This window comes from Anguilla anguilla, chromosome 14, assembly GCF_013347855.1.
Source record: "Anguilla anguilla isolate fAngAng1 chromosome 14, fAngAng1.pri, whole genome shotgun sequence".
Taxonomy (NCBI): domain Eukaryota; kingdom Metazoa; phylum Chordata; class Actinopteri; order Anguilliformes; family Anguillidae; genus Anguilla; species Anguilla anguilla.
Window position 1 is genome coordinate 24,255,827 of NC_049214.1, and position 15,838 is coordinate 24,271,664.

At 40.1% G+C, this 15,838-nt stretch overlaps 2 protein-coding genes across 3 annotated transcripts in view; both read right to left on the minus strand.

Annotated features, from left to right (window-relative positions):
- Positions 1 to 969: 969 nt before the first annotated feature.
- LOC118212722 (uracil nucleotide/cysteinyl leukotriene receptor-like) lies at positions 970 to 7,467 on the minus strand. The gene is made up of 3 exons (XM_035390928.1): positions 7,194 to 7,467; positions 3,231 to 3,343; positions 970 to 2,263 (listed from the first exon to the last, which is right to left on the minus strand). The coding sequence occupies exon 3, from the start codon at positions 2,207 to 2,209 to the stop codon at positions 1,313 to 1,315; it is 897 nt and encodes a 298-aa protein (XP_035246819.1). The 5' UTR covers positions 2,210 to 2,263; positions 3,231 to 3,343; positions 7,194 to 7,467; the 3' UTR covers positions 970 to 1,312.
- Positions 7,468 to 12,682: 5,215 nt separating this feature from the next.
- Positions 12,683 to 15,838, minus strand: part of LOC118212720 (uracil nucleotide/cysteinyl leukotriene receptor-like) — a 40,761-nt gene continuing 37,605 nt past the window's right edge. Inside the window, exons 1-3 of one of the 2 annotated variants that reach the window (XM_035390925.1) lie at positions 15,751 to 15,825; positions 15,406 to 15,510; positions 12,683 to 14,050 (exon numbers count right to left, since the gene is read on the minus strand). In XM_035390925.1, the coding sequence (XP_035246816.1) occupies positions 13,094 to 13,996 (903 nt within the window). In that variant the 5' untranslated portion in view covers positions 13,997 to 14,050; positions 15,406 to 15,510; positions 15,751 to 15,825 and the 3' untranslated portion in view covers positions 12,683 to 13,093. Of the gene's footprint in view, positions 14,051 to 15,405; positions 15,511 to 15,750; positions 15,826 to 15,838 lie in introns of those variants that run through there. The other variant, XM_035390926.1, reaches the window with a different exon arrangement.

The following is a 15,838-nucleotide window of genomic DNA, read 5'->3' on the forward strand; positions in this document are numbered from 1 at the left end:
TTGGTAATACTCATTTGAGCATCCTGGGGCAATACAAAAGTAAAATGCACCAGTCACAATACTTGAGTGCTCAGTAGCCAGCAATGGAGAATGCTGTGGAGAGGTCGATGATGTAAATGTCTGTTGTGTCGTTTTTTAATGTATCGTAAACCTGAGGATAAACGTTTCAAAATATAATTTTTTACAGTCAACTGAAGGTACGATTTTTAAAGTTTGCAACGTAGGAGGAAGTTATGGAGAATCTGCACAGCTAGAATATTACAAATAGCCTCTCTTGAATGAATATCGGAGTTAGAAGTTTTAGAAAGCCAAGAGTAAAGGTAGCTGCCAGTGTGTGTGTGTGTGTGTGTGTGTGTGTGTGTGCATGCTAGCTATATAAGTTCTGAGCAGGTTTAGCTAGGTTTAGCTGCAGGTTTAATAGGAAATTACCTCCCACACAAAAATGTCTTGGGAGAAACAACTTCTGATAAGTATATCCTTGTCTTCCATTGCCGTGGTAGACCATGGAAATTGGCAGTATGCCAGTGCACAAAGGCTCTTCAAGGGAAGGAAAGAAGCCATTTTACTGCCTATGATTCAATCCAGTTGCAGCACACCCGCTGATAATTTATTCCTTTTATTCCAGCCCATTTTTAACCTGTGCCCCATGCTTTGAGCTGTGCAGTCCTTGCCACTGGTCACAAAAATTTAGTAGCCACAGCCAGTGCACCCATGCAGCCTGTGCCCATACATCGTGCACCATTGATTCCAGAAAACAGAGTCCATAATCTCATAATCTCATAATCTCATTTCGTATTTAATGTTAGTTCAAATGTAACTAAAAGTAAAAAATACAAAATGGTATCAGTAATTAATTGAGACTAATATGTATGTGTGTATGTATATATATATATATATATATATATATATATATATATATATATATATATATATATATATATATATATAGCTACAGTAGATATATGTCACCATGAAAAATCTTTTTTTTTTTAAAGTTTCATCATAGAAAAGCACTTTCTGGAACAGTGATCTGATTTCCAAGCCTGGTACAACAAACAAGGTGTAAAAATCAAGTTACAGCCATTTCATTTTATGGCCGGATATATTTCAGTACATTTTTAAGTGTTCCCTCATACCATTCCAGTCAATTTCCGTTTATTTGGACTCAACACATAACACACGTCAATTAATTTATTTTAAATTAGATAGAGCTTCATTACAAAGGAATTCTTCAATTCCATGACTCTAGAAAGAAAATTCCTACAAAAATAAATCTAACTGCAAATCTACACAATGGATCTTTGATCAAATTTCAGCTTGGATCAGTGGAGTTTCCTGAGCCTTTATTCTTAGGACAGCAGCAAAGGACACTGGGAATCTCCCGGGAGAGGTAGAGAACAGGCTGAATGCTGCTGCTGATGTCCATGAAGCCAAAGGCTATAGGGTAGACAAAGCAGATGAACTCGTCCGGGGAGAAGTGCTCCTGAAAGGGGAAGAGTGCCACAGGTGGGAAGTAGTTGAAGACTATGATGGCCAGAATGATGAGCACCATCTTGAAGGCCCTCTTCTTGACGGGGTGCATCTCATCACGGCCAGGGCCTGACTTGCGGAGCGCGTTCAGGATGGCCACATTGCAGAAGAGCATGAAGGAAAAAGCTGCCAGGATCATGGCAACAAAGACCTTCTCGAAGTTGGGGATGTTGCCCCATACGCATTTAGCCGCCGCATAGACCAGGGTGACCAGCCACAGCACGGCAGCGCAGACCGAGCGGTGGTTTCGGTCCTTCAGCTCGGTGAAGGTGATTGGGTGCAGGACGGCCATGTAGCGGTCCATGCAGATGCAGGAGAGGAAGAGCGGCGAAGAGTCTTTCACCCCGTAGAAGAAGCGCAGTACGTACCAGGTGCTGCCGATGGTGAGGAAGACTTTGTTGACCAGCTCCAGGGGAGGGATGAGGCAGAAGAAGGTATCCAGGATGGCCAGGTGGAGGATGAAGATGTCAGAGCTGGAGGAGTCCCCCTTGTTCTTGTGCAGGAGCCACAGCACCATGAGGTTAGCAGGGATCCCCAGGAACAGGTTGATGGCCTGCAGGATCAGATAAAAGATCAGGGCAGCGGGCATGTCCTTACACTCCTCGTACGGGGTCATGTCACTGCCCCCAGTGCTGCCGTTGATGTAGACGATGGAGGAGTTGAAGTAGAAGACCTCCATGGGTGTTTGACAGGCAGGAGATGGGGCTCCAACAGGATGCAGTTTGGGGGGTTTCTGCTCAGAGAGAAAAGAAAGCATTCACAATAAGATGAGAAATACAGGGCTGCATTCTGCATTAATACAGAACACCTCCTCACAACACATCTACTATCTTCCCATTTGTGCTCACCTTACATCCTTCCTTCACTTTAATCTGATTCAGAATTTGTATTTAGTTTTTTGGTTATCATTGTGACATTGCACTAGTATAGTAGGGTTTTGTGATGATGAATCTATAATCGCTGGTATGGGAATGTTGTCAGCCAGGTCTGGTACTATTGTTGAGATAAATCAGGTGAATATAAAATACAAGAGCTTCTGATAAATTAGTGTAATGTAATGTGACACAGAAATAGACCAAGCACTCTCCAACTCTTCAAAAACAGAAATAGGATCAATCTACAGTATTTTTATCATTATGACATGTTAAGTGGAGTAAAACTACAAATATGTCTGTCCATGGAAATCTTACATTTAAAAAGAGTTTAAATAAAAACTTCTTTTGTCAGATTAGCTTTTAGATTAATTTAGAGATAAGAATCTGAGTTGATGCTCACGAGTGATTAGATAGCATTAACTATACAGCGTGTCTCTCTGCCCCATTATTTCTGCGTTTCACTGTTTTTATGTTAAAGCTCCCATGTGCCCTACCCTCCTGACCTTATTTCACTCAAACTGCAGTGTAGAGCAACATATTCTAGCACCATTTCCAAGGAATTGTGAATATAGAATTGTCAATATGGTTTTAAACTCTCACAATGTTGGAGTGGCTTATTCTGCACAATAATGTACACAAATACACATTCAATATATTGACAACCACAGAGGAAAAGAATAAAAGTTGCTAGCTTTGACCAGGACAATAGATTGTGAGAGTGTTTGAGTCCATATTTTTGCATTGACAAAAATAAATAAAAAATAAAAGTTATGCAAAAAGGAATACAACATTCCCCAACACAAAGGAAGTTTAGAATAATCTTACCAGGGCTGGTGGTGCAATTTGTCCTTAATTATCTCAGTGCTGCTGTGATCCCTGCTGTCTCCAGTTAAGTCCTGCATGAACCCCTGTTTGGACTGTGTGAAGTGAAGCAGAGACTGGAATAGAGAGATATAGAGAAACCCCATCACTGATAATTCAGCTCTTCTGGGATCATGCCTCTGGCCAATCAGAACAGCAGAGTAGGGGTGGGGTGCATGGAAAATTTCCAGCACCTCCGGTTTATCATTGGGTGTGATGGCCACAGACCACAAACACTTTGCATAAAAGAACACAGGTACAAAGGTAAATACTTATTTGAATGGGAAAAGAAAATCATATTTATAAAACAAACATACTTGACCCGTGATTTGACTGAATAGGGTATTCGTTTGGAAAGCCTGTTGTGGCCCATCAGCGTTCGCACCGATTGGCAGTGATGCAATGCGCCATTGGTGCTCGATGTAAATTTGCTGTAAACAACTGATGCAACAGTTGACATGTTCACTTCTGAAATTTGGTGTAACAAAGTGAAACATGTTACATGGGGGTGACACAGTGATTTTCAGTCTTGGTGTCAAGCAGCAGCAGCACTGAAAAACAACCACCTTTTTTGTCAAATGCATGTGTTTGCAACCCACCTCCAGTCCAGAAGGACTGGATAAATAGGTCATTAGATTTCCTTCCAAGGGCTCTGGTGTCAGATTACTGACATCATATAACACAGCCTATTCAGTGAGTTGCAGAAGAAATATGGCAGCAATAATTGGGTGATTCAAACAGCCATATCAGCATAGGAAATAATATGGCAAGTACTCAAATAAATGTATTGCAAAAGCAAGTGTATAATGGACATATAATTCATATAATCAACACTAAATCCAGGTTGCACCTTCTTCTTCAACTTCCTGAGTGACTTACAGTATATGTGCATACAATATTTTTTAAAACAGATTTAATTACATATTGCTTCTGGATGTGTAAAAGCCTTCTATATCTGTAGCCCAGAAACAATTCCTTGAAAATCTTTGATTTTGCTTTTTAACAGAGGTACACTTCCTCAGTGGACAATTTAAGACACAGTTCCACTCAGCTTGTGCAGATTACTGGCATTCAGGGTTTCTTTTAGGTTGCTGTTGATCCTGCCTGTGTTAGGCTAAGAGCATTGATGTTTTATGTGTGCTTCTTATTGATCTGTCATTCTAATTGATCATAAGGATCGGGGCACTGGTCTAGTCAATGAGCTCAGCAGAGGCTGCACAGATAACCACAATTACAGAAGCCTGAGTGGGAATGCTGGGACATGGTGTTGAGCATTTGAATATTATCAGACTGTTTTGAATGAGGGCTTCGAGGTATAGTGCCAACACACATTAACTTAACAGGGCTGTGGGGTTGCATATCCAGCACTGTTCCTCACTGTGGTAATATGTCCCATGGTCAGTGCAGTCCTCCATGGTGATGTATAATCAGCCATAGTGTTGCCCAGGGAGGAAGGGTTACAGTTGGCTGGGAATATCTTTTATGAAAGCTCAATTATAAGCATGGTGCTCAGCAAAATGTGTAGGGTTTTTTTTCTCAGTGTAATGGTATATTCTGTTTTCATATGGTAGAGCAGTTGGTTTAAGCCCAAAAACATAGCTACTGTCAACACCACTCATCAAATTTGGTTGGCTAACCATACTTTTGTAAACATAAACAAATTTGGCTATTTAAGTGAATCAAGAATCCAGATGTCAATCCAAGGTTGGCAAGCAATTTGTATTATCCTTGAGAACTGTTGATGCTAACTAGTGAATTAAGTTAGTTTGAAAAACTTACTGTTCTCCTTATTTCTTTTTATTCCACATCAATTTTCTATATGTTACTAACCCAACAGCTTTTCAGCCAGTCTTGAGTGATTGATACAAATTATTGTATGATTTTATATTGAAAAATTTCCCATTGATTAACACTGATGGAACACAGATACTAACTGTCCCCTTTGCAAAGCTTTGCATGAAATCTTTGCCAAGGTGAGTAAATTTAGCAACAGCAATGCATGGACAACCCAACTTAATATTAGTTATTTTCTGTCATAATTCTTGCAAGCTAACATGCATATGCAACATGTCAATTATTGTGAGATATTTATAATAGTTTGTTCATATATATATAACACAGCTAGCTGTATCTCCACAAATTTAACTTAAGCTACTTGGGTAACATTAGTCTTGTTATTCTCTTTCTATTTGTACTGCTACCATGCTTGGCCTTTTCAAGCCAATTTAGGTTGTCCTCACACCTTCCTTTTTAGTTGATTCTTATTCCACATCAAGTTCCTTTATGCTGCTACTCCTGCAGGTTTTCAGCCAGACCTGCCAAATTTGACCAGTAGCTTCACCCAGTATGGGATTGTGTTGCTTGTGGCTTTTGTTTTTTAATAGCTGAAATTTTTTTTCGAAGGTTTTCCCCATTGATTAACATTGTTGGAACAATCTGAACACAAGCACTGCCAGCTGATGTCACAGTCTACCGCTGCAGCTTCTGAAGGACTATCTGTGGCAAGGTAAATAACTTTCGTAACATCAATGCAGGTGCAATCCAGACAGATAGTTGTTAGTTTACTGTTAATTATAATTATTGCGAGCTATCATGCGTAACCATTTCACAATTCGCCTTTTCCAGCCAACTTAGTTTATCCTCAAACTTTCATTTCTTGTTTAACTTCTCGTCGGTGTAAATAAATGTAAAGCCTGTTCTCGTGTTACTGTTTTTCCCACGGCGCACAGGAACTGCCGCCGTGGGCTGTGCATGGCAAATTGTGGTCACTCACTCACTCACGGACGACCTGAGTGGGACGCATGCGCTGGTGGTGCTTCGTTTAGTAGGACGAATGCGCAGGTGCATCTCCCAAAATCACCACTTCGAACGGCACGACATTTTTAAGCACAGCTTTATCACCTAACGTTACTTTAGCTAACCCTAACATGTTAGCGTTTCGCCTACTTTAGTTAACCTACTTAGTGCGTACCACCGATGCAGATGTTTGGACACATGAAGGACAACAAATAACGTTACAGGTGAGGACATACCATAGCTAGCTAGCTATATAGTTAGCCAAGTTTTACTTGTGTGCCGTGGGTCTGCACGGTTTCGTGCTTGTTTGTGTTCAAAACTACTAGCTTTCCTACTATAGCTATTTGTCTAACACAGCTGATTGAGACTAGGCGCAGATAAACTGGGACTTGGGCCTGCTACAGTTTTGTTTTGTGTTGATTTACTTGTGGAATTGATATTCTGATTGTATTCTGGAATGTATGGTCGCATTTCCCTAATGGGTACAGCTTATATGAACAACGATGTTTGACGACTCTGTTCAGTTGATCAAGTTAGACCGATTTGTTTCTGGTGGTTTGCTATTACCGGCAGGTGATTCTTTCTCCTGCAGGCACGTCAACTTGAGCGAATCTTCAGCCAACTACGACCGCCCTGGCTCCGCAAAAATAATTAAGTTTGCTTGCATATTAAATATTTTCTAGTTTATTGTGTGTGAAAGGGAGGAAATAACATGAAATTATTAATCGTCAGTAAAATTAATAAAACAGTGGCGAACCTGGCTTTGATTGACAGGTGCATCTGACCCATGAGCAGCCCATATTGATTTTTGTCGAAGTTTAATTTGACTGTGAGATAAGTTGTTCTGCTGACTTGAGTGTCTGGGTGAATGGATCAAATCCGCACGGAGACAGTTCACTTTCCTGTTGCCAACAAAACCACGGAAGACGCCGTCAACAGTAATGTGGTGAAATAAATTTTTGGAAGAAAAGAAGACTGGGTTCTAGAGGTCGTATTTGGGTATTCCATAATCTGTATGGGGAAATGGATGGCAATCGGAGTTTACTGTGTCAGTTTCTCGCCAAAACTGAGAATGAAATCTCACCTGACGACTGGAAACGGACAGTTCTGCTCATCTCTCACCATAGTTACCTTGAAACAGCGCCCTGCGTCCTGTTGGTAAACGCCTTGACGTTGGATGTGTCAACCGCCACCTGCGAAATTGCATTTTCCACCCTCAGGAACTTTGTCATGGCGCAGCAGTCGTTCCGGACGGAAACTCGCCTTATCCAGCTGCATAAACGCGAGGCTTGCCTTATCTTGCTGTATCCTGCAACATACGGGCAAGTCTAACCTTATCCTGGTAGCCTACATAAAGACGAGACTCTCCGTAAGTTCTGATACTTACTGAAACTGCAGGGATGAGTGATAAGAAGAAAGGTGAAAATTCACGAAAGCGAGCCTCCGTCAGGGTAAGTTAAGATTGTTTTTTTTTTGTTTGTTTGTTTTTTGACTTGCCATAGTGTTTTAGGCTAAAATTGGTTTTGTAAGTCTTTTTGCGCCCACTGTGGTGCTCATACGTTATGAGTCCATAATGTTAATGGCTGTAGCCTATGTGCGGTTCACTTCATGTTTTTGGTTTATTACAGTGAAGGATTTATGAGTCCGCCGTGACGCGTTTTATCGTCTAGTTTACAGTGAAAGCACATATAACGTTAGCTTAACTGTACTTGTGCCGCTGCTGGTGGTTCAGAGTACAACGTGTCTTACTTGTATTATCTTTTGTATGGTGGACCAGAAATGCCAATATTAAAAATAAATAAATGAATAAAAAAAATATAAATACAGGAAAATGTAAGAATTAATTAATGTAGGCCTACACAGAAGTAAATCAGATAAAATCTGACATAAATGCGTATTTCTGCATTTATTTGCCTCTTTATGACCTATTTATTAATTTCTGTAGATGTCAGAAAGCTATCGTGCACACCAACCAGGGATTGACAATCATAAGATCGCTGAAGCATTCCCACTGCACTAGGCATCTATACACATTCAGCTTTATAAACTGCACGTGTGGGAATGGAATGTGACCCAGGCTGAAAACTACGTAGCAAAGAATAAATATCATGGCTTGCTACGGAATGCTACAAATGTAATAAGACATTCAATTAGGTCCAAGTAGCAGAACAGTAGATCAGGGGAAATGCATTGTATTTCATGGCTTGTTTATATATAGTTTGTTCTCTTAAAGGTAGTTGGTCCTCGTGTGGTTTAGTGACTCGCGCAGTGCGCTGTACTTGGAACGCTTCAAACATAATGACCACAAGATGGAGCCAGACTCCAAGCACTGGTTTCATTGGTTTTATTTTGTTGGAAAGCACTTTAAATGTGTCTCCATCTACAAAAATTGACCAATTTGGACCCAATTTGGTATTTTACCTGATCTCACATACTGTTTTCTGATTAAGTCAAAAAATGGCCAAATGACAAGCAAATGTATTAGCAATGGCTGTGGTTTATCAAACAATGCTGGCAGTTCTAAAACCTGTCAGCAAGGTGAGGATTAATTGAAATATGTTTAATTTCCCGAACCCACCAGTTTTAACCATTAACACCCTCATTTGATGTTCGGCACTCTGAATACCGTACTCAAGTGCATCAACCATTAAAACACCTCGCTTACCCAACATGTAAAATATATTTATTTGATTTAATTAGGTAATTATTATCAAAGATACAAATTATCAATCAAATTTACAAATTCTGGCAGAGCAAATTGTTTGGATCAACCTTTATCCAAATGTACAACTCACAATCAGATGGAAATGAAGTTTTTTGTTTATTAAGTTACAACAAATATATTCACGTCTAATCTGAAGATGAGGTTCAACTACCTTAAACAATTAACGGTTTGTCTGTAAAGGTTACAGACATGGACAGTCACACAAAATGAATGAAAGCGGATAAGAAACCACAGCGTTTGTCCCAAAGTAATCCAAGGTGAAAAAACCAAAAGACCAAAGGTGAATGTAGAATGCCAGACCTAGATGCAGGACTCAGATGCCCACCTCCAACTGTTACGGAACTACTTCCTACCAAGTTTCCAAAACTAACTTACCTGAAGGAAAGCCGCATATTTAATTGCCCTCAATGAACCATGAGACCAACATTGGATTTTACCAATCTGACCACATAGTTTTGGCCAAATCCAACCACATTTCTTGTAAAAAAATTAATTTAAGTTCATGGGTCTTGTGCAGTGATTTAAAACTTGCTGTTGTGACAAAGACCCTCATTTGCAACATTGATATATACTTTATTGGTGGGCACCATCTTGCAATGAATCGATCCATCCACAAGATAGTGTGATAGAGATCCAAATATGAAATATTCAGAAGTTCACTGTTGCATCGGACAGGTCCTGAAAATGATGGTTTGGTCCACAATCTCAGTTGGAACATAAATATGTAAAGTTGTTGTCCACCATCATATAGTCTCTGTGTTTGCCAGCTGTTGCTGATTATGCTTGGACCCTGGGATTCACTGCTTGCAGCTATATTTTCCCTTTATAATCACTTGACAAAAATACATTAGATTGACATATCCTGACAGAATGGATTTTTTTCTCCAACACAACACTGTTAAAAGGAATCTTTGCTACTCACATCTGGAGTTTCCAAGTGAAAATATTTCGGTCTCCCTCTTACATAGGCATATTCCAAATCGTCCTGTGGAATGGTACTTTAACTGTGTGGGGTCATTACAATGTCTTTCTCTTGGCACTAGGTGGCGCCAATGTCATTTACATGAATAAACAATTCATAGTGTAACACAGAATAGAGGGGATATACTGTGTTAGCATGCCAACTCTTAATTCTTATTGTTATTATTAATACTATTGTAATTAGTGCTATGATCTAGTGACATTTAAGAATGAAAAGTGTTTTATTTTAAGATCAGAAGATGGCACACTTTGTCTAACATCATTAACTATTGTAACCACCTCCTTTTCTTACATGTACCGAGTTGTGGATAAAAAATAGTGAAAGTAACTGAGTGTGTGTACTAGGGATGCACCCATGGGGTTTTTTAAGGCTGTTACCGATCTCCAATTTTTTTCCCATCCATATTTGCCGATGTCAATTGTTTAAAGAATTTAGGCACAAATCTTAGCAAGAAATTAATGAAATTTGTTCTTTTAAACAAAAATGTTTGTTATTTAGTGCCATTTTTAACTCTACACTTGTATTAAGTCAGTTAAAGTGAAAAAGTAATTTAGTAAGAAAAAGACAGCCATTGTGGGAGGTTCTTCACGAAGAACACCATTTCAGCCATAAGAGACATGGTTTATCTTCTTGTCTACAATATCAGAGGCAGAACTGAAATAGCACTCGCTGTCTGTGCTAGTGCAGAGGGCGGAGAGACAGCTTCTTGCTATTTCAGCCAGTACCGGGAGCCAATCTTTATTGCCAGCCCAGTATGGCAATGCTGGTGCTTTCTATGGGATAGGGGCTTCTGCCAGAATGCACTGAACCAGTGCAGCCGACTGCCTGGCAACAGCCTATTCCTCTCTCGTGCTTTCCTCCTAAATTTTGTCATACATAGAGAGTAGTGTGCTCATTGTCCCCATACCAGTGCGAGCCTGCTTCCTCGATCGTCTGTCTTTCTCCCGTCTCGTCTGTTCTCATCTGCCTGCCATCCAGCAGCTTTTGCAACACTTGTCTTGCGTGTAGCTTGGTGTTCGTAGAGTTGAAGTATCAATCTTTATATCTGGGGTCAAGGAGTGTAGCGGTGTGTTTTGAAATTTTTAACGGCTGCTAAAAGTGTCTCCTGGCATTATACTCCCAAGCAAATCATGCTGCTTTCTTTGGGAGTGTAGATTCCGTTGGATTGGAACTCGAATGGAATTTGAAGTATGAATTGAACTGCTGTGACCACCACTGGCCACAGATCATTAAATCCACCAAAACAGAAAAATTACAAAAAGACTATTTAAAAATGACTTTACAGACATCAGACCTCATCTTGACAGTCCAGACGTCAAGTTTTATTAAGATTGATGAGAGAATATTGAAAGTTTCACATTGTCAATTCATCTGGCTAATTGCGACATTTTGGCGTAATCTATGCCCAGTGTTTAATATGTCATTATCCTTTTTTGTGTAATTGCTAATTAACGTATGACAACTTAAAAAATCATGTTGGTTTTTTCACTGTCAGTTTTGCTATAACAGATTGGGTCAACTGCAGAATCAGTGGTACTGTAGGTACAAGTGTATGAAAAATTTATCTCATTTTAACCAACAAGTCCTGAAAGTTCTGTCGGACAAAGTGTTGAGATTTTAACCCACTTCTTTCAATTTTGAGTTTGGAAGGCAATTATCGCACCACCTTTTGACCAATTATGATCATATGAATCTATTTGGTGTTGAGTCATTGGTTATGTATATGACTAGTTTCAGCATGCTAGCTTTATCAAGCTAATGGGAATTTGTATAACAACACCTGCGTGCTTGGAACCCTAATTCTGTGATGAATCCACAAATATATTTCCAGTAAGTAGAGATGAAATAAAATAACTTGCAGAAATAAGAAATTCTCTAGAATTATACTCTCAATTTATGTTCTTTCAGAGCCTCCATTTGTGGTAACTGGTTCAGCCACTATAAGCACGTCTTGGTGGTCCATCACAAGTGTATCAAGGTGGTTTGGGAACATATACGATGGAGATGGTCCATGAGGAAGCAGAACACAACCCAACCACCAATTATGATCATATGCAACCACACCGCAACCTGCTTGAAGTATGCACACATCAGGGAAGGGCTTATAAAGTAGGTTGTGCATTGTAATTTTGCAAGTGCCTGACTGTCTGTTAGCACTGATAATTAAATACTGTTCAACGTAATTTAAGGAATTTGCGATGTGTTGCCACAGATAAGTAATATCTTGGCAATGACTCAAAAATCCAAGACCACATTCCTTGAAAGTGTTGATGGCATTGTAACCTAACCTTGGTAAAAAAAATATGATCCATTTTGAAAAGCAAGTTTTTTTCACAGAGCAGCTTCCAAGATTATAGTCACTCATATATCTTTGGGTGAAGATAGTATATATGCTAAAAGATAAAGTCAAAAAGAACTGGAAAAAAGTAATGGAGACACACTAATTAACCCAAGCTTTGTTAGTCCATATCTCCCTTAATAACGACCAGAGACAAGTGTAATTTCGGTTCCAGATGTTTCTTATAAGACCAAATTGCCAAGCCAAATCTCATTACAATCTGTGACAATGTGGTACAAAAGTATGTTGAATTGGCCCATATTTACCCATAATATTGTTCCTAAGGGTGGGTCAGCATGCTGTACCTCATTCCCATTCACTGATTAAAAATGCCGTAATCTAAATACAACAGTCTATCACATATTCATCCAGCGTATGATGCAGTGTAGAGTTGCGCAAAGCCTTGTGATTATTAACAGTAAAACTACCTTATTGATCTTGATTATGTTTCATGATTCTAAATATGCTTTTCTAAATATACTTTTATACCCTTTAAGTAACTCAAAACAGGAGATATATGAAGCTGAAGTTACAAAGTAGTTGTTCTTTTAATGATATTTTAAATATAATTGGGCAGAAAAATCTAAAACAATAGTATCAGTAATTATGTCTATAAATGTCAGTGCATAAATGATGGCTACAGTAGACAAACTATTATATATATGTACATTTACATATAACTCAATTGTCACATATATTTAGATACATGTTTCATCAAAGAAATAAAAAAAACAAGATGTCAATCAAGTTAATGCTGGTGTATTTGACAGATGTATATGTTTCAGTATATTTATGTTGCCTTTTTCAGGTCCAGTTAAGGTCACTTTATTTTGACTGAATACATGATGCACAGGCATTTTCAAAAATTAGATAGCGCTTCATTACAAATAACTGCCTCAATTCCATGATTTGAAAATGAAAAAAATCCTACAAAACTAAATATAACTGCAAATATGCGCACAAATATAGATTTTTGGACAAAAAGTTCAGCATGTATCAGTGGAGTTTCCTGGGTCTCGATCCTTACAGCAGCAATAAAGGATGCTGGGAATCTTCTCCCGGGAGAGGTAGAGAACGGGCTGAATGCTGCTGCTGATGTCCATGAAGCCATAAGCTGCAAATCTGACGCAGCATTGGAACACATCTTGGGAAAAGTAGTCCTGAAAGGGGAAGAGCGCTACAGGTGGGAAGTAGTTGAAGACTACAATGGCCTGGATGATGAGCACCATTTTGAAGGCCCTCTTCTTGACGGGGTGCATCTCATCACGGCCAGGGCCTGACTTGCGGAGCGCGTTCAGGATGGCCACGTTGCAGAAGAGCATGATGGTAAAAGCTGCCAGGATCATGACGGTGAAGGCCTTCTCAAAGTTGGGGATGTTGCCCACGCACTTGGCCGCGGCGTAGGCCAGGGTGATCAGCCACACCACAGCAGCGCAGACCGCACGGTGGCTACGGTCCTTCAGCTCGGTGAAGGTGATTGGGTGCAGGACGGCCATGTAGCGGTCCAAGCAGATGCAGGAGAGGAAGAGCGGCGAAGAGTCTTTCACCCCGTAGAAGAACAGCAGTATGTACCAGGTGCTGCTGATGGTGAGGAAGAGTTTGTTGGCCAGCTCCAGGGGTGGTAGGAGGCAGAAGAGGGTATCAAGGATGGCCAGGTGGAGGATGAAGATGTCAGAGCTGGAGGAGTCCCCCTTGTTCTTGTGCAGGAGCCACAGCACCATCAGGTTAGCGGGCATTCCCAGGAACAGGTTGATGAACTGCAAGGTGAGATAAAAGATCACGGCGGCGGGCATGTCCTTACACTGCTCGTACAAGGTAAGGTCACCCCTCCCACTGCTGCTGTTCGATGGCTTATGGATGTAGAGGATTGAGGTGTTGAAGTTCTCCATGGGTGTTAAACAGGCAAGAGATGGGGCACCAGCAGGATGCAGTTTGGGGGGTTTCTGCTCAGAGAGAAAAGAAAGCATTCACAATAAGATGAGAAATACAGGGCTGCATTCTGCATTAATACAGAACACCTCCTCACAACACATCTACTATCTTCCCATTTGTGCTCACATTACATCCTTACATCACTGACTGCCTGTCAATGCTCACATCAGGTTTAAAACCTTGGTATGAGCCTACAGGGCAGTGAATGGACCAGCTTCACCTTTCCTCCAACCAATCTTCAATGCCTACACCCTGACCAGAGCTCTCAGTTCCAAAGCTTTGAGATGATTGGCACTCCCCTCCCTGCATGGTCACTTCACCCTGTCACAATGCCTGTCTGTACTGACCCCCCAGTGGTGGAACAAACTGCCCAAAGTGGTCAGGACTGCAGAATCTTTGGCCATTTTCTGAAAAAGACCGAAGACCCACTTTTTCAGTATGAAGCTTGGTAACCCTACCCCCTAGCATTCCCACCTTATATTTAACTTGGGTTGAAGTCGTTTTATGGTTAATATGTTATATGATTATGGTTTTTTTATAATCCTCTGAGGGATTGTGGATTTAATCTGTATCAGAATTTGTATTCAGATTCTTGGTTAGCATTGTGAACGTGCACTAATGCTTCAGTGATATTGGAGATATACTGCTGCTGTGGGAATGCTGTTAGGCAGGTCAGGCACTATTGCTGGTATGAATCAAACAAATGCACTTCTGCTTCTCCTACATTGTAAGCTGCTCTGGCTAGAACAGCATCTACCAAATTAATTTAAACAAACCCTTCAAAACATTATTTTTATAATTATGCTATTTTAACCTGCAAAATGTCTGTCCATGGAAAACTGACATTAAACAAACTGATTATATGAGATTAGCTTTTAGATACGTTTTTAGGAGAATTGAAGTGCACCAGTGATTAGATTATTATTAATTATATAGCATGTCTCTCTACAGCACTGTTTGTGTTTGTGTTGAAACCTCTACCTGGTGACTTACCCTCCTGACCTTATTTCACTCAAACTGCAAACAGTGAAAAGCAGTATGTTCTAGCACTGTTTACAAGGAGAAAAGCAGTAAGCAGTACGTTATAGTACTGTTTACAAAGAGATACGCGTTCATAGATAAAGAATTGCAAGTATGGTTACAATGTGGCAGTGACTTATTCTACACAAATGCACTTGATATACACAAAAATGCATTCAATGTATTAACAATCACAGGGAAAATTAAAGTTGTTTGCTTTGTCTAGAACAATGCATTGGAAGTGTTTGAGTGAATAATCTATATTTTTGCATTGACAAAAACAAACAAAAATATGCAAAAGGGAGACTACATTCCCCCACACAAAGGAAGTTTAGAATAATCTTACCAGTGCTGGTGGTGCAATTTTTCCTTAATTATTTCAGTGATCCCTGCTGTCTCCAGTTAAGTCCTGCATGAACCCCTGTTTGGACTGTGTGAAGTGAAGCAGAGACTGGAATAGAGAGATATAGAGAAACCCCATCACTGATAAGTCAGCTCTGCTGGGATCATGCCTCTGGCCAATCAGAACAGCAGAGAAAGGGTGGGGTGCTTGGCAAATTTCCAGCACCTCCAGTTTATCATGGGGTGTGATGGCCACAGACCACAAACACTTTGCATAAAAGAACACAGGTACACAACTAAATACTTATTTGGATGGTAAAAGAAAATCATATTTAAAAAACAAACATACTTGACCCTTGAGCAGTGATTTGACTGAAGAGGATATTCGTTTGGAAAGCCTGTTGTGGCCCATCAGCGTTCGCACCGATTGGCAGTGA

What these genes read in the sequence shown, in the direction of transcription:
- LOC118212722 (XM_035390928.1), bottom strand. Translation starts at nt 2,209, where the DNA reads ATGGAGGTCTTCTACTTCAACTCCTCCATCGTCTACATCAACGGCAGC.